At 35.7% G+C, this 19,302-nt stretch overlaps 1 protein-coding gene across 5 annotated transcripts in view; it reads right to left on the bottom strand.

Moving 5' to 3' along the window:
• Nucleotides 1–19,302, bottom strand: part of raraa (retinoic acid receptor, alpha a) — a 197,207-nt gene that overhangs the window by 3,282 nt on the left and 174,623 nt on the right. For all 5 annotated transcript variants that reach the window (XM_082152276.1, XM_082152275.1, XM_082152277.1 and 2 more), the window contains 4 exons: nt 11,476–11,624; nt 8,948–9,089; nt 3,921–4,081; nt 1,281–1,457 (listed from right to left, as the gene is read on the bottom strand). In XM_082152276.1, the coding sequence (XP_082008402.1) occupies nt 1,281–1,457; nt 3,921–4,081; nt 8,948–9,089; nt 11,476–11,624 (629 nt within the window). The remainder of the gene's footprint in view (nt 1–1,280; nt 1,458–3,920; nt 4,082–8,947; nt 9,090–11,475; nt 11,625–19,302) is intronic.

Here is a 19,302-nt window from a genome sequence, read left to right as displayed (position 1 = left end):
TACTTTATTTAGTATTTTTGTCAACACATCAAAATAAGTGTACTTTATTTAAAGCATGACACAAGATTATTAAAACAATAATATGATCTTTAAAGTAAAACTTTTGATAGATTAAGTGTTAATAAGCAGTCACGTAAGCATACTCTTTTAAGTACATTTAAGTGCCTTTTATTTTGATAATATTATATGATCTGCAAGCAGTGTTTGTTAAGTTACTCAAAAAAAGTCATTAATTCCATCTTCAACAGTGTAATTAGATTGCTCTAATGAGTATTGTATTACTTACGAATTATTTCCCAAATCCCATATCAACCTCAACCAGTTGAACAATACAAGAATAGATTTAAAACTGCTATTTTAATTCTTTCAGATAAATAATATAAAAATGCCTTAATTATTCTTATTCTTAAAATGTATGTTTTTAATGTTAAATCCACATTTGTTATATATATAGAATTGTTCTATAGTCTATACAATTATATCAGAAGTAACTGTAATTAAATAACAGAAAGAATAATCCCTTACTTTATTTTTTTAAAGGGATACTCCACTTTTTTCGGAAATATGCTCATTTTACAACTCCCCCAGAGTTAAACAGTTGAGTTTTACCGTTTTAGAATCCATTCAGCCGAACTCCGGGTCCGACGGTACCACTTTTAGCATAGCTTAGCATAGATCATTGATTCTGACGAGTCCAGTAGCATTTCTTTCAAAATGACCAAAGAGTTTCAATATTTTTCCTATTTAAAACTTGACTCTTCTGTAGTTAAACCGTGTACTAAGATCGACGGAAAATGAAAAGTTGCGATTTTCTAAGCCTATATGGCTAGGAACTACTCTCATTCCGGCGTAATAATCAAGGAACTGAGCGGCCGTACCATGAGTCCAGTAGGTGTAATGATATGACGCAGCGCCTGAAAATAGGTCTAATAGGTTAGACAAACTTAGTCCCGGTCACGTTGGAAGTTACCGAGCTGGGGACTATTTTCAGGCGCTGCGTCATAACTATATTGCTGTGAATAATTACTTACTAATGCATTACACGCAACCCTGTCAGCAAGTACAGTATTTTAAAGATTTGAACATTTAAAAATATTACAATTTAAAGTACACTACAAGTGTGCATTCAATTCACAAGGGAATGTTTGTGGGCTTTGAACCTACAACCTTCAATGACTCAAATGTGACCCTCAGTCTATATTCGGGCTTCAGCGGTGTCATGTAACCCGCAGTAACTTCCGCACCACTGCAGGCTTTGTGAATTTTGGACTCGTTCTCACCAGTATGTCGAGGCAAGCAGCCTTCAGCAGTGTGATCTGGTCTGCGATGGTGAGGGTGGTGAATCCCGGCAGCTGTTTGGCGAACTCCACAGTCTTTATGATGCACTTTGTGGAGAGCTCGCTGAACTTATCCCACAGATCCACGTCCAGTGCCACACGCCGCTCTGAGCTGTTACTCTATACACAGACAAGGACAAAATTCAGGTAGACTAGAATGCTATGGTAAATGTTTAATAGCAGCATCAATAATGGCTGAAAGTCTGGCACGTGAAATCTGGCCATTAGCTTTGGTGAGGTCTGCTTGTAAACACAGGAGCAGAATCAGCAAAGAGTTCTGGCAGTTATTGACAAACTGAGACACATATCTGTAGTTACAGCATTGATTCATCAGTCAGTGTCAGCTCATTAGTTAAAAAACCAACACAAAATCAAAACAATGAGGTCAAATCCTCACAGATGAAGATTTTATCGGGTTGTGAAGTAGTCAAACAACCACAGTACATGTAATCCAATGATTTTACTAGGGTTATATTTATCATGCTTTTAATGATATCCAATGCATTTCTTAGGATATTGCTTATATTAATCAAAAGAACCATCATTTCAACTAGAGCTGCAAGATTGATCATTAAAAAGATATCCTTTTCGATGCAATCTTATTCCTAAACGATAATGATTTACCTGTGTCTAATAAACCTTTGATAAGTAGTTACAACCACAGCGAACATTCAAACCTGTGTTGGCACTGCCACTGACCCAGATATGTATAGGTATGAAACGGCTTCACAGCCACACAGTATCATTATTTCTGTTACAATAATTCAAATGACCACAGACGTACTGGGATACAAGTTTATAGTTTGTATAAAAACACTGATGTCTACGGCAGCGATCAAAATTGTGTAAATCAACTAATGAAAGTAACTTGAAGCTTCAAATAAAGATTGTATCCATTACATTGTTACATCAGTAGGTGGCGATAAGTTAAGAAAATGTATTTGTCATTGAATCATTCATTCAAGAGGTTTGTTCAAAATGAAATCCAGTGATGAAAAAAGTGAAGTCTTTATGAGTGATAATAATTAAATATTTTTAAAGTAACTGCAGCAATAAACATTTTGTCAGAACCTTTAGTAAATTACATGTTATTTTGTTTAGTTGTCTATTCAGAATACTGGGAGAATTGTGATCTCTATTTAAAAAAAAAAATTGGTATTCTCAATTTCTCCAGAATCATGCAGCTCTAATTTCAACTAAAGAACGTTGTTTTGTTTTGGTTGAAAATGTACAATGTAAAAAGTTAAATACAGTAAAAATCTAGTTTAAAATAGTAAATGAAGTCGGCGCCAATAGCCTTGTGGGCAGCACGCGACATATAGTGACATATACATATAACTTCAGGCGACCCAAGTTCGAGTCCCAGTCATGGACCTTTCCCAATCCCGTCTCCCACCTCCTTACTGTCCACTCTATACTATCCTATCATAATAAAGGCAAACATATATATATATATATATTAGGGCTGTCAAACGATTAATCGCGATTAATCGCATCCAAAATAAAAGTTTGTGTTTACATAATTTATGTGTATGTACGGTATATAATTATTTTCTATATATAAATACACACACATCCATATATATATTTAAGAAAAATGTGTTATTTATATATAAAATATTTATATATAATATAAATTATATATAATATATATATATATACACAGTAAATACATGCAAATATTTCTTAAATATATACATGCATGTGTGTGTATTTATATATAGAAAATAATTATATACCGTACACACACATATATTATGTAAAAACAAACTTTTATTTTGGATGCGATTAATCACGATTAATCGTTTGACAGCCCTAATATATATATATATATATATATATATATATATAAAAGTGAACTGGCATGCGATGAGCATAGAACAAAAGTGAAGGATTTTTTTCTTTTCTTATTACAATAATAATAGTGTACTGTAAAATAAATAACTTGAGCATTTAATAATAACAACAACATAATAATAATCATAATAATTATGTCTTTGCTTTCAAAAGTTAAAACAATAAAACTTTTATTTTGGCGGAACCAGCATGATAGACCTTAAAATAAATTACAAAATTACAAGTTAACGTGAATCATAACTGTTTGGTTATCAACATTCTTCAAAAAAATTATTTTATGTTCCGCAGAAAAAAAAATAATAATAATTGGGGTGAGGGTGAATAAATTGTGACAGAATTTTTTTGGGGGGGTGGAATTTCCCTTGTCTTCTCTATCCATTCTCAAAACCCTCTCTTTTGCTGACAACAGATTTATAAACAATTCTCGTTACAAAATTGGCAATATGTTTGGAGTGAGTCGGAAATGATGGAAATCCATGCAAATACAGAAAAATCACATCCCTGATTGATACTGCATTTAATCATTTTCAATTACACAGACCAATATTGCATATATTTTTACCAAAACATGTAAATCAACATAAAGTGCCACACAGTGATTTTCAGTGATTTTTTTTTGAGTGATGATGTGGGAATATATCACATTAAAAAAATGTAATGGACTGCAAAATCATCACAAATCCTGGTGAACATTCAGTGTATCAGGCCGGCCTCACACACTCTTACCGTGGTGTATTTGCCGAGTTGACACAGCGAGGGGAAGGTCTCTTTGTGGGCTTTCCTGACTCTGTCAATCATCTGCTCTGTGTCTGGGCTCAGCGTGTAGCTCTCTGTGCATTCTTGCTTTTTATCTTCTTTCTTCTTCTTATTCCTGTCGTTCCTTACCGCTGCACAGACAGAAAGACAACAAAGATCAGTGCTGACTGTACAGATTCCTGAATGGCTTGGCCAAGTGAAAATCCACCAAGCTGTTCTATTTAACTTTTTAAAAGGTATTGTTATTATGATTGTATTATTATTTATTGAACATTGATATCTTTTACAATATCAAAAACATTCAATCCAATTTGAACAAATTCCATCATGAAGTTTGCTATCACAGTGAGATATGTGGCCATGTCATTTCAGTATGTAATGAAGTGGGCAGAAGAGAAAATATCTCAAGAAGACAGATAGGAACGAATGAGGGATGAAAGGGCCAAGAAAAGGAGAGAAAACTTGCATGAGTAGCAGTGAAAAGGCCGTTTGAGATGCAGTGAGCAGCAGTAATGGAGTGAGATGAGACAGACAGATAGAGGAAACGTGTTAGAGCCAACACATCACATCTGTGAAGACAAACCATGAGGGGAGGAAAGGCGAGAAAAAAAGTGTTAAGGAGAAAAAATAGGACAAAGAATCAGAAATGCCATCACACCCCCTCCATCAGTACCATCTCAAACACTTTCTCTCACTCTCTCTCTTTCTCTCTCTCTCTCTCTCTCTATCTGCAGGGTGTGTGTTTGTAGTTTGATGAATAGAGCAGGTGGATGAAGTCGTACATAATGCTGATAGATCACCACAGGTTTCATTAGACCCAGAGCTAATCTAATCTCATTATATGACACACACACACTGTAATGCCATGGCATTATTTTCCTCCCAATCTCTGCTAGCGCTCAGACCCTCGCTGCATCCCTCTCTCAGGCCTCTGGAGATGCAGAATTAATTCCTAAATAAAAGTGGGCTATCTTAACGTGCCTACATTAGCCCCAATGACAGATTGGCACAGCGATCATAAGCCGCAAAACACAATTTAATGAAGTCATTAAAGAACTATTAGCCTGGCTGCGCCATCACTCACACACAAGCATTACTGAGAGACCTGCAGAGAGAAAGAAAGAAAGAGAGAGAGAGATCGGGAAACAGGTCTTTCTCCAGCAGTATGATGAGTATTTTGTGTGTGTCTGGAAAGGTGATTTTTACACACCGGAATATCTGACGATATGGCCAGAAATATGCTGACGAACAGAAACATGGCCAGAAATGTGATCTAAGCAAGTACGCAAACGCCAGCTGCACAGTTCTGTTATATATACTTAACATACATTCTTGCTTCGCTCTGGCGGTAACAAACCCCATGGGGCCAGTAGAGATGTATGGCTGTTAAAACTGATGTAAGTAACTTGAGCTGCATTATGAACTGTGCTTTGACACATTTCAGGCTAAAATAATTAATGAAATTGAACTTGAGTGGCTACGTTCAAGCACTTGCATAGTCTTTAAGGCCAGTGTATTGTGATAAAATCGCCGCTGGAAAAAATACACGCAAAAACATGGCTGATAGGGGTGGAAATATCAGTTCTGAGAACTATTTAATTAAGATTCTTTGCTAAATGATACACTGTAAAAAAAAAAATCGTGATTTTAACGGTAAAAGACCGTAAAAATGCTACAGTGAAAAACTGTTAATTGGTTAACAGAAGGTTTCAGTTCTATATATGGTGAATAACTGTGATAGATCTTACAGTACATTTAATGTAAATTTACAGTGAAGTGAAAGTGAAAAAGAACAAGTCATTGTTATTTACTGTGGAAAAATGTAAATTGACATTACCACAATTCCCTGCGTAACACTTCACATTTGATGTATTTTTGTATTTCTTCATAGTTTTTTTCTAATCAGTTATGTACATTAGCGTTTTATGTTACATTTAATGTTGTTAAATTAATGTTTATAGCATTTTTTTTATTTCATGTGTGTTACCATGATGGTGTTTAATGTTTGTGTGAATGACGCTGTGCAGCTTCTATATATTACTATTAACTTTCTTCTGGAAAAACTGCTTGTGATGAGCTTTGATTCATCATGTGACTCTCATCACCACTGTGATTGGTGGTTGTAAGTGTATTACAATGGTACAAAACAGATATTAGTACTTCAATAGGTCGGTAAATTAACATTTTATCAGATAATGAAATAAGTTTTTTTTTTTATTACTGTAAATTTAAGTCAAGTCTGTAAAACCTAAAATGTTACTACCGTATTTTTTTATGGTAGATTTCTGGTACGGTAGTTTTTTTTGTTTGTTTTTTTACCGTAAATTTAACGTATTTATTTATTGAATCATGATTTAAATCAAAATGTTTGGTATGATTCATTATCATTTTCAAAATATGTTGAAGTATGATTTCAGCAATGCAGAAAATGTGTATAACGAATGTGTATAAATATTTTACCGCAAAAAGACCGATTTTAGAATACGAAGTCTGGTTGTTCTGCGTGTCTGTGTGAATGAGCGGCACAGTTTCATCTACTGCACATTCTAAAGCATGGTTGACGATTAAGTAGTCCTACTTAAAGCATTAAAACATAATTTTAGTGAAAAATTAAATGAAGGAAAATGCGTTGGCGCTAACTGAGGTGATCTTGGTACACAAAGCAGAGGAAATAAAGGAAGCAGAGATGTATCAGCATAATTATTTTCAAATAGCAGTTTAACCTAAATCCAATCCTATTCAGATTTTTGTATTCCAATTAGAGCTGAAACGTCTCGTTGTCTTAACTGATGATTATGATGACATATGATAATTTGCACTATGCAGAACTATGCCACATAAAATATTATAAGAGCCACACTGAACCATATAAATCGCAATAAATGCTAATCATAGGGGTTTTCTTCTGATATTCATTGTTGCTGGTAACACTTTATAATACGTATAGTGTAATAAAGTATTTACAAATAATTAGAAAATAGTTAATTACTAGTTAATAAACTGTAGGTAATACATTAATAGACTATATACACATTGTGGGTTCTTCATTCATTGTCACTGTAATTAACAAAGTGTTATTGTTTAATTAGCTCATATGTAAAGAGTTAGATAATGCTTTGTTAAAAACATATTAACTGTAAATAGTTATAACTTTAGATTAGGTTATGGAAAATGGGAAAATTACATTAAGTGCTTAAAACCAACCGTTATTAGACATGAATTATTAATTCATTATTATAAAGTGTTAAAATGTTTATGGCTCCACATTTTCAAGACAAACATTTGTCTTGGTGTGAACAGGCCTTAACGCCCTCATATGTCTGTTTCAGGGTGTGTGTGTGAGTGTGTTGCATGAGGTTCTTGACAGGAATAATTTGAGAGGAGAAAATTAAAGCGCTGGCAGATCGTCCATCACAAAGATGAAATTCAATGAAAGGATAAAAATGTCAATGTTTCCTCCCTCCGCTCCCGCTCTCTCCACTCCTCCTTTTTTCACAATCTCTACTCCTCCTCAGCAGCAGCGGCAAATGAGTTGTGAGTCTAATGCATTTGGAGCAGAGCGAACCCAGCATGCTGTGCTGAAAATCAATGCATGTGTGAGTGTGTGTGTGTGTGTTTTATTACAGATGTTTTGTGCGTTCAAATGTATGCAGGAAGTGAAGTGTGAAAGTGCCGCTGTGCATCATTTTCTAAATGTACTGTGAGTCAAGAGGTGTGAATTCATAAGAACCCACTTTGATGAAACAAGTGTGGGTTGTCATTGTGACTGATTTAATGGGTCATCTGCACCCTCGTCATGATGCTTGCCAGAGGCCCATGTGCTGGATCTGTCAGACTGGCCAATGACATTAACCTCAACATGCACATGATCTCTGAAAGAAGAACAAATATCGGTCACTAACTCCTGAAGTAAATTAAGTCTGTTTTAGGATCATTAAGATGTTTCGCATGACTGTAATGTCTCATTTCTGGAAAATAATTGCCGCAATGTCTATTTGTGTATTATTGTTTTTTATTTATTTTTCTCAATATATAATAGTATCAAAATATGCTGACTAGTGATCGCATTCACTCGAAATATTAAAAACTTGTGTATCCAGTAAAATAATGTATCAAATCTAATTGTTAAATCAGGTTGAATAGACACTAGACAAGTGAAGGATGTGAATGAATGACTGGGAGAGATGACTTGTGAATGTTAAATATTAGCCTCTCTTTTGCTCAAATGGGCCTCAAATCAGAAATATTCTCTCCTTTTAAAACACTAGTATTTATAACCGGTGTCTTGGTGCACCGTATGGTCAGTACACCCATGTTCTATGAATTTTTATTAGCCAATGTTGCTTTACCATTTCCTTTATTTCTTTGCAGAAAAATTACGGAAATACAAAGTTTTCTTGATTTTGTGTTATATTCTGTGACTGCAGAATCACAAAATCCTGGAGGGACTGATAGAAAATATAATGAGAATTTTGGGCGAAACTGTAAAAAAAAAAAAAAAAATCATAAATGTATGTAATATATAATTTCAAGTCATGTCAAGTGATTAAAATCTTGAATTGAATGAATTAAATATTTATAGCACAGTCAATTACAATATATATATATATATATACACACACACACACCTATATATATATATATATATATATATATATATATATATATAATATTAACAAAATGTAATTGTCTCTTATTTTTGTCTCTTAAGTGTCTCTTTCTGCAGTGGAGACTCACACCCACTTGATGGTGAGAGTGTGTTGGATCTGTCCGGATGATTTCTGAACAAACACACTGACACATTCACAACTTTTTCCGCAGACCTGTGAGAGAGTGTGTATTTTCACACCTCTCCCAATTAACTTCTCAATTCTGACAGCGCCTAGCAGAGATGTGTGCTCGTGTAGCCAGAGGGAGGCATGATTATGATTATGTGTGTGTGTATTTTGGCAAGAGTACTTCAGCTGTGGAGGGAGCATTTGTGATGCATCACTCACATTCTTTGGACATCCCCACTTCCAGGCACTTCTGCAGCCGACAGTATTGACAGCGGTTGCGGGTGACTTTGTTGATGATGCAGTTCTTCTCTCTGTGGCACGTGTAGACCATGTTCTTCTGAATACTTCGCCTGAAGAAACCCTAAACACAAACCACACAATGAGGACAGTGACAGACTTCAAGAGATGCAAGAAAGCTCTAGTCATGTGTCAAAACAAGTAATGTGTTTTTACTTCCACATGGTGCTTCCTAGTACAAAACCCAGAGACAATAAAGTAAAGTGTTGTCGGTGCGTGTCAGGACATTGAATGTGGTTGCTAAAGTGTTCTGAGTGGTGATTGATTGGTTTTTAGGTGTTGCTTGATGACCAAAATCAAAAAGTCAAAAAAATGTGTCACTAAACTCCTTCAGTTGATTGGATTCAGTTTTAATGAATTATGAGAGATTTCTGTAGCTCTGTTGAAAGTCCATTCCAACAAAACTTTTAAGTGTCAAAAAGTTCATAAAGATATTGTACAAGTAATCCATAAACTTTAAGCGGTCTAGTCTCCTGAAAAAAACATGATCGCTTTATATTCACAGGCTTTTATTCACATCTTAACATTGATCGACACAACAAACACAGTAAACGGAAGCTCAAACATGCTCAAACGTTGCTTTGACATCCATTTCTGGGTAAACTAACCCAGAGTACACTTCAGTTTTGACGCTTAGGTTAAGCCACAACTGAACGCATAGGCCTGCAAGTAGACTCCATTTGATGGTGTGCGGGAACAAATGTGCTCGACATGCACAGCATACTAGAAACTTTCATCCTTGTTCAGTGTCTGAACTATTTCTTTCCAACTATTTCTATTTCTTTCCTGTCACTTGAAACTTGCAGTGTAGCTATCTAGTATCTTTACCACATAAAAAGTTGAAATTATGAGTAGCTTGACAAAGAAGTAGTTAGCCACACATCAAGTTACTAACAAGTTAATGTAGGAGTTGCTTCACTAAGTTTCGGTCCTACTTTATTTTAGGAGTCTTTGACTACTGGGTACTTGGGTCAAAAAATGTATTGTTAGGTAAAATATATGTATTGTGTTCATCTTGTATTTCAAAACACTTTTGCTGCTATTGAGGTGGGATACAGGTAAGGTTAGTTAAAGTCCCCCTGTGTTGAAAATCAAGCTTTTAATGTTGTTTATATGTCTATGTGGTGTTTTTTACCGTAATATGCTTTACGATAAAACCATGTGCAAATGCATAAATCAAAACAATTGCTGAGTATTTTCTCCTTAAAACTGCAGTGAACCAAAGACCGTCTCAAAAACGCGGTTTGAAATCGCTGGTGTTTCTGATGACACAATCTACCTTATAACCAATCACGTCAACGAGTGGATCTCTGAGCTGTTGCGAGTGAGTGGAGGCGGGGCTCATTTGCATATTCATAGAACTGCGTATACTAAATAAGGCAAGGGTGTAGAGCTACATTCAAGCTATTTTAAGGCATGAAGATTTTTTATTTTTTTCACGGAAAAAACAAAGTGATCAAAAATGAGTTTTAAGGGATTAAATGATTGACTACAGAGGGACTTTAAAGATACTTAATATAAAGTGGGTCCCAAGTTTCTAACAAAAATAAATGGCTAACTTCACTAAAGCTAATGAAGCGAGTTATATATTCTCAATTCTAGAACTGTACAATCATGTAAAAAAAAAAAATGCAAATCACAGCGTTTTTCAGTTGAGACGCTTTGCTTGCTATCATACAGAATATAGGAGGAAGTGTTACTAGTATCTCATTTCACAGAGAGTTTGTTTCTGTATTGTATAAAAATGTTGATACAATGTATAGTATTTGCTCTGGCTCTTGTTTTAGTTTATTTTGTTGCTTGTTGTTACTTGTTGTCATCTGTTGACGCTGTTCAAGCAGCGTGTGGCGGTTGGTCAGTGTAGTATTTGTCCCACCCCTCCTCAACTGTGATTGGATGGCTGGGTAAAAAGTGACAGTGATGAGCGCTGCATTTTACCCAAAGATGAACATTCTTCAACTCTCGGCGACTGGGAAAAAAAGGCTGAGAGCTTAGCACTCAGCATGAAATAGAAGCTCAGTGCCTCGTGACGCTGCTGGAGTTTTAAAAACACGGCACTCCCATTGAAAACACTGGGAAAAATGCTTTGGTGGACACATAGCCTAAAAGTGAGATATTAAAACAAACCACATCTTGCATTGTTCTTTAAAGTGAATCATCTGATATACCATCTGATATATTGCTATAATGGATATGAGAGAAATACATTATGGAACAGTGCCTTTGATTATTATTACTCTATCTTGCTTTGTTGTATAGATATGTGTGTATATAAAAAAGAAATATTCATTCAACAACTGTACTTTTTTTTGGGGGGGGGGGGGAGGCTTACCAGAAAATTATTCAGCTGTTTAATTTAGAAAACATGACTCCTAAGCTAAATAAGTACTGGCTACCTCTGGTTGCAGCACATGTTGTGTGAGTGAATGAGAGTTGGCCGAGTCTCTCACCTTGCAGCCCTCACAGGCACTGACGCCATAGTGATACCCTGAAGATTTGTCCTGACACACAAAGCAGGGCTTATAGACGCGAGGAGGAGGGGGCGGAGAGGGTGGGCTCGGGACGATCTCCTCTGAACTCGTACTCTGGGTCTCGATTGCTGTGAAAGAGAGAGAGTTTATGGGTCAATGACTTGATACAGACTGTGACGTTAATACACTTTTTCTATGATGAACATCATGTTCATTTCTGAATTAAAATTTATTTTAATAATTTTTGTCAAGCATAGAATCAATATAATAAAACTTGACTCTATAGATTTTCAAAAACCATATAAGACCAGAAACTCAATCTCAAAGCATGTTGAATAAAGCAAACTTTCCTATTTATTTCCTAGCGCTGCAGTGTGTGATTGGGAACATTACAAGAAAGATCAAAGACACAGACGTCCTGAACCAACTGCGCTTCTGTCAGAGAGACAGATGATCTGAGCGCACTGATGATGGAACGCATTCGTGCAGATGATAATTAGCCAGCCATAACACATCAAAACAAGAGATAAACACTGTTAAACATTGTTCAAACCACTGATGGGAGGGAGAACAGATTCTAGATGTGTTTCCTGCGGTGTCAGCAGTTCCAACCACAACCATCTTTTGCATTTTTAGTAGTAGTAGTAGTAGTAATAATAATAATAATAATAGATATTATTAATTAATTTGTTTCTAGTTGTTATTTTATCTAACAACAATTATTTTTATATAAGAGCAACAATACTAAAATAATAATATTACTAATTATAATAATAAACAATATTTTATTAAATAAAAAAAATCCTTTAAGAATTATTATTCTTATCATTATTATAATTACTTTTTATTATTAAATAATAATTATATTAATAATTATATTATTATTATCAATTTATAAATTTTATTTATCTAACATTATTATTATTATTTAGTAATAATAGTTTTATCTCGTTTTTATTTTATCTAACAATTATTATTTATTGTTATTATTATTATTAATATATTATTTTCATTTTAGATTATTATTATTCATTTTAGATTATTATACTATTATAAATTATATTATAAATTCTAATTAATCAACATTTTTCTTATTATTATTACCATAAACAATTAAAATAATTGTATACAATAATTGTGAAAATTCCACAAGTAACTGCTACAGCAAAAAAATTCCCATAACAAATGTCTGTCTCCGACACAAACAGAATACTGTATATCAGGAAAAAATTATAAAAAATGTATTATTTAAATGTGTCAGGAAGGAAGATTTACAGGGCTGCTTCACAAATCGCATAATTATACAACACTAAAAATACGTATTTCACAATTGATGGTAATGTACTTACTTTTGAGTGTATGTTAAGACAGTATGCCAACATACTATTACATCATAAAGATGTGTCTTTATACCATCATTCTTTATAAAAAATGGTCTCAAACTCCTCTGTGCAAGGTGTCGTTGGCAATATCAGCCAAAAATGGATGGATGACATATTTTTTTATTGAAATCTTGCATACTATTTACCAAAGGAAGTATGCAAATTAGGGTCTGGTATCTTGCACAATTAGACATGCCTTACACATTTTGTTAATGATATCATAGTGTTCGCAACAGAACACAACGTGTGCATTTCTGATTATAGAAAAGGTGGAGAGGGTATCTGAGGAGAAAGTATGTGGTTGCTTCTCTGGCTGGTTTGGCTGCAATTTCCTTCCCGTGTGTGTTTGTGTGTGTGTGTGTGTGTGTGTGTGTGTGTGTGTGTGTGTGTGTGTCCCAGCTGTAGCAGAGGGCAACTCAACTTGTGAGCTGAAGTTAAATTTAGAACTCTTATTTACACACCACTGCTGTCTGCCCCGCCGGGCACATCACACACATAGAATGACTGCAGACACATATCTGAAACAGCATCCATACACACACAGAAACACCAGCACACACTCTCTGTCAGAGCGCATGTTACCGCCCGTCTCTGTGGGCAGGAAATACTCAGAGAGACGTCCTGGAACAGACTGACGGAATGAAAGGCTGACTCAGCCGCGGACACAGAGAGAATAAAAACGAGAGCAGGAAGAAATTGGAGAGAATGGAGGAGAAAATCAAACAACATGAGTTCAAACTGTGGCTATGACAGCCAAGATAAGCACATACACACAGAGCCACATCGTTGGGAAAAACATCCGGGATGAACGAAGAGCTAAAGGCACATTGTTTGTTTTGAGTGGACAAATTGAGTGCATTAAACACCCATGCATGAAAAGAGAAGAGTCCCACTCAAACATGAGCTAGACCAAAAGTCTATAAATGCCTGATGACCAAACTCTTGTGCTTGAATTTGGCATAAAATGGAAGATGTGATAGTCTTTTCTTTCCTTTTCTAATGTATATCCAGATGAAACTGCTTCTCGAACAAGAAAAAATATAGGGCGGGAATTGATTGGATCATTAGATGGTTGAGGTTTGCTAACCCTAACCCTGTTTCTGTGATCTAATGTGACTGACAGGTTGACCCGCCCTTGTGTCGATGACATCATCAGAGAACTTATGTTGTTGCAAGAGGGAGGGGAAGTTATTTTGATTAAAGAATATGAGGGCACATGAATAAAAAAATATATAATAATGATGTGCATGGATAAATCATTTATAATAAATACTAAATTGTCCATTTTGATTTCATGGTGACTTTAATTTCAAAGACATTAGCATTAATCATTTTCTTAAAGGAACACTCCACCATTTTTTTGAAATAGGGATTATTCACCGTCTTTCCTACATTTAGATAGGTGGGCAAACGCATTTTTGTCTCAGTGCATGCATTGTTTTAGTTTGGCAGCGCCGCCGCTAGCTTAGCTTAGCATAATGAATGGAATCCTTTGTTGCCAGCTAGCAAATATTTTCTTCAACATACCTTCTGATGTTCATTCATGTTTATTTCGAGCTATAACTATGGAAGTGAAAGAGATGACAGGATCGCTTGAACTGAAGTGGCTACAGCAATGTCGCACCATATTAAAGACTGTAAACACAACATTGTTCGATTGTGTTATGAAATTGAAAAAAAAAATCTCAAGAAGAACATGACAGGTTTGGGTGTTACCTGATTGTATGACGCTTCATGTTGAAGACTCGCTGATCAACGATTGCTCTGCCAGCAGATTACCATAATAACATTAATATGCAAACACACAATTTTCATTCCGACTGGCTTGACAGGAGTTCAGCACTTGCAGTTACATGTTTTATGCTCTGTGTATTTTAAATAGTTATTTTGTGTGGAATGCTGCAGAAAATTATTAGCCTGACGTCGTCATACTCAGATTCTAGTCAGAATGTGAGTCTGATACTGCTCCATTGAGCTTTGATTATGGGGCGTGTTTCAACCGAACCAGGAAGGAAAATGCCTCTGCACTCAATTGGATAGACCTATAACCAATCAGAGCAACGGAGTAAGTGACGTATGTTTTTCATTCATGTTTCCGATCGACAAATGTCTTGATCGTGGTTCTCTGTTCCTCTTTTAAAATCAATGCGCTGTCGATATCTTCTATAACAGACGCGATGGCAGAATCTACACATAATGTTTTATAAACAAAGTTCGAGAGGAGCACGTTCAAATAATCAATCCAATCAACTTGTCATCAAACAATGACCGTCTGGTCTACACTATCAGCATGAGAGGAAGCATATATTTATTCACTTTGTCAACTCACCTAACATTCCATGACAGTTTTCAGCATCCCTCCACTCACTCTCGGCCTGTTCTTCCACAGCCTGGAATACGGGGGGAGCACTTTGGGTTCGGGCCGAATACCGAGCCCGCCCTCTCCTCGGACAGCACGCCAAATATGCATTTATTCTATCTGACTTATTTGTAAGTGTGAACTCGTGAAATAACAATTCTCCAGCGGCAGTCATCTGTGTTGTAAATGAATTCAACCCAAGCGCTCATTCGTGACGTGAATGATTACGTTACGTTGCTCATCTGTCCATCATCGTATAAAGCCCGCCCTGACAATTTGATTGGTCCGAACAATTTTTGTTCGGGCATAATAGCTCCTCAACGGAACGAGTCCAGACCGAACTTCCCGACCTAAACATTTTGTGGGCGGGGCTAAGTTCGGCTGGCATCCAGGCTAGAAAATTATGTTAAATTATAAAAATATAAACTAGAGTTGCTACTGAATTTTGAATTTAGTAAAAAGTCATATTGATGTCACTTCAGAATACTCATGAACAGTAATATATATTACATGTAGCTACTGTTATCTTAGTTCCTAATGTAAACAACCCTCTTTTTTAATTTAAACAATAAAAATCGTATCCTAACTTTATGAGGTTATTTACAATGGTTTTAAGGACATTCTTGTCAGGAAGTCAGTTTTTTTCTTTAGAACAATCTTAAGAAAAAAGAAATGGTTTTTTTTTTTGGAATACAAAATATAAGTAGAAAATAAGAAGAAAACAGAAGTTACAAAGAATTTAATTCTGAAGAAGTTTTGTAAATCAGTTAGCCGATTAGCTGATTTTAATTTTTGAACATGAACTTCATGAACATGAACCTTTGATGAACTTCTGTCCTATTTGCAAATATTGGAGTCAGCCTGTGGGATAAACTCTCGTGGCTTTGACAATGCCCACGGAGGTTCAGAAGAACTGACAAATCGCTTTCCTGCTCAGTTGCAAATGTTTTCCTTAGCAAAAAGCCCATTATTACACATGAGTTTTTTCTGTTTTTCAGTTAAACTGTGGCTAATGACTAAAAACATAGACAACAGATATCAAGACAACAGATATCAACTTTCCCATGCCGTCACAACCTTCTCCAGTTTACAGGTAGTCCCGCCCAAACTCATGTATTGGCCAAAGCAAATGTTGATATGTCGGTAACTCAAGCAAACAGAACAATGTTTTGATAGCATTACAGAGACAGTGTTTTCACTTTTCAGTGTCAAACCTATGAATGGCCAGAAACATATTTTAGGACACGATAATGACTGGCATTCCTTTGTGGGGATGTTGAAAATGTAACGTGTACTTGAATTATGAAGTGAATTCTGAACAATGTGTAAAAATGGGTAACACTTTATTTAGATGGTCCCTTTTGAACATTCTGTTGACTATAAGTAACTTTGGAACTACATGTCAACAAACTCTCATTAGAGTATTAGTAGACTGTCTGCTTAATATCTGCTAACTCTTTATTGTGATTTATCCTCCAAAAGACATTCTACTGACTATAAGTAACTTTGCAACTACATGTCAACTTAATCTAACCATAACAGTCTACTGATACTCTATGAGAGTTAGTAGACATGTACGTAAGGTGCAACGTTATAGTCAACAGAAGGTGTTAAAGGGACCATCAAAATGAAGTTAAACCAAAAATTGAGATTGAATAGCTAGAATCATTTGCATTCATGTGTTTGTGTATAGTACATTTGGACCATATAGTTGTCTATGCACAATAAACTGGGATAGGAGAAAGTATTTTAACAATGAAAACAACACACACACACACACACACACACACACACACACACACACACACACACACACACACACACACACACACACACACACACACACACACACACACACACACACACACACACACACACACAGTCTGACACTTAATAGCAGCAGCACAATTACATTTTTAGGGGGATCAAACATAAAGTCTTGCTCCCCGAATTCACCAAATTTAGATTGTGAAGCAGGAAACCACTGTTGGATATGAAATGATTTGGCATAAAAAATACCCCAGTTTGGTGCCACTGCATAATAGCGTGGACACTACAAAGAGGACACCCACTACATCAGAGAGACAGGCAAAGAAAGATGAATGAGGTGAGACAGGGATAAATTGAACGAGATAACTGTGTGTGTGTGTGTGTGGTGTAGTGTTTATGTCAGTCTGTTCTCTCATGTCTACTGAAGTACACAGAGAATACACCACATTAGTGCTCAATAACAACCCCTCTGCTGTCTCTCTCTCCATCTCTTTGTCTCTTGCTCCCTGTTTATCTCCATATGCAAGCTTCAGAATTTTTTGTGAAGCCCTTTTTAATCATCTTGTTTTTCACGCTAACATTTTATGCCTTTTACTTCTGTTACTAAGAAAATCATTCAGAGATGCAATCTGCTCCAGAAATAAATCTTCAGACTGCTGTCATACTATAGTGTCAGACTGCTTACAGACGACCTTTCCATCCTGATGTCATAAACGCCAAATATTTAGAGATAACTAAAGCAGAGTATACAGGTATTTTACTGCATCTGCTGTGCTTGCAAACTCTTTTATTGAGAAACAATGCCAAGGACATCACAAACTTCCCTAAATCCAGTAATTACACCATATATTTTTTTTATTTCAAAAGTGCTCATTTTAACAGCTTGTTAACTTATAAACAAACATAAACACTATATTTTTTCAAACTTTAAGTCTATGAAAATGTTCTGAATAACAAACTAACATAATATATACTTCTGGAGTATATAGTATGTAATTGTATCCCATAATGCACTATGCTCAAATCTAGCTTTTACATAAAGTTGGGTTTAAAATGCAAAATAGCCCTTTTTATTAGTGATACACCGAAAAAATTGTTTTTTACAGAAATACATTTTTCATAATAATCAATTAATTAATTAAATGTATTTAATAATCAACACTCAAATGAAAACTGTATGTTTCTTTCAACATACCTTCTGATGTTCATTCATGTTTATTTCGTGCTATAACTAGTATTAAACTGAAAGAGATGACAGGATCGCTTGAACTGAAGTGGCTACAGCAATGTCGCACCATATTAAAGACTGTAAAAAATTTCAGAATTTGAAAGCTCAGACTTTGTTTCATATCAGAAGTTGCAAAGCACAATGCTTATTGTGATTATTGAATGGCAGTCATGGTAAAATATTGTTTAGTGAAGTCTTGTTCACACAAAAACTGAAAACAGCATAGACTAAAAGATCTTGTTTGGTCAAACTAAAGCTTGATTCAAACCGAGAAAACCGGTATAACCCAGCCCTACAGCGTTCACACAGCTGCCATGTTTACCTGTTGTAGCTTATCTACGTTGTGTTCATGAAATAGACACTTTCGTAGTCCAATCCGCCATCCGGCAAATGTCACCATTTTTGGTCAATGCTTTTGGCCCGGCAAAACCGTTTAGGCCGAAACAGGAAATACATATTTTCAGTTGCATCTCTACATTTTATTTCCCAAATAAAAACTAGACTCTCTCACTAGCTAAATATGATGCAAAGAAGTCTAATATATCTGGAGAAAGCTAGCCGTTAACATTAGCATTCATGTTAATTGCTATAACTTGGCTTGGAGATGTAACATTTCAACATTTAAGAGTGTCATATTCCACCATTTAATTAAAAAATCCTATAAGCATCCCAAGAGGTCTGGGCTAAGCTCTGAATACACACTGACCCTATAACGGCCCGTCTCTCTCTCTCCGTCTATCTGTCTATCTCTAGGTTCAAGCTGAGGTTACATTCCTAATGTTCTGACAACCAACAAACACTGTAACTCAACCAGTCCTTCTCTCCTCCTAGGTCTCTCTGTTCATCTTTAGGAGCCTTTAACTCCTCTTTCCTGACAGACAATATGTCTCCCTTTCTCTCTGTGCCTGCTGTAATCACCCGTTTATTCATCTATGGGTTCAGGTCTGGGTCTGGGCTTGTTTAGCTCTCATTACGAGCGGCCCAAAGGGCGCTGGGAGAGGACGGGAGGGGGTATTAATCAGATTTGGGTTGGTTAAGCCCAGCTTAAGTGTGTTAGCGGGGTAGAG

Source organism: Leuciscus leuciscus, assembly GCF_965113295.1.
Source record: "Leuciscus leuciscus genome assembly, chromosome: 21".
In the NCBI taxonomy this organism is placed as follows: domain Eukaryota; kingdom Metazoa; phylum Chordata; class Actinopteri; order Cypriniformes; family Leuciscidae; genus Leuciscus; species Leuciscus leuciscus.
Note: the sequence above shows the minus strand (reverse complement) of the source record. Positions and strands in the feature narration are given on the sequence as shown.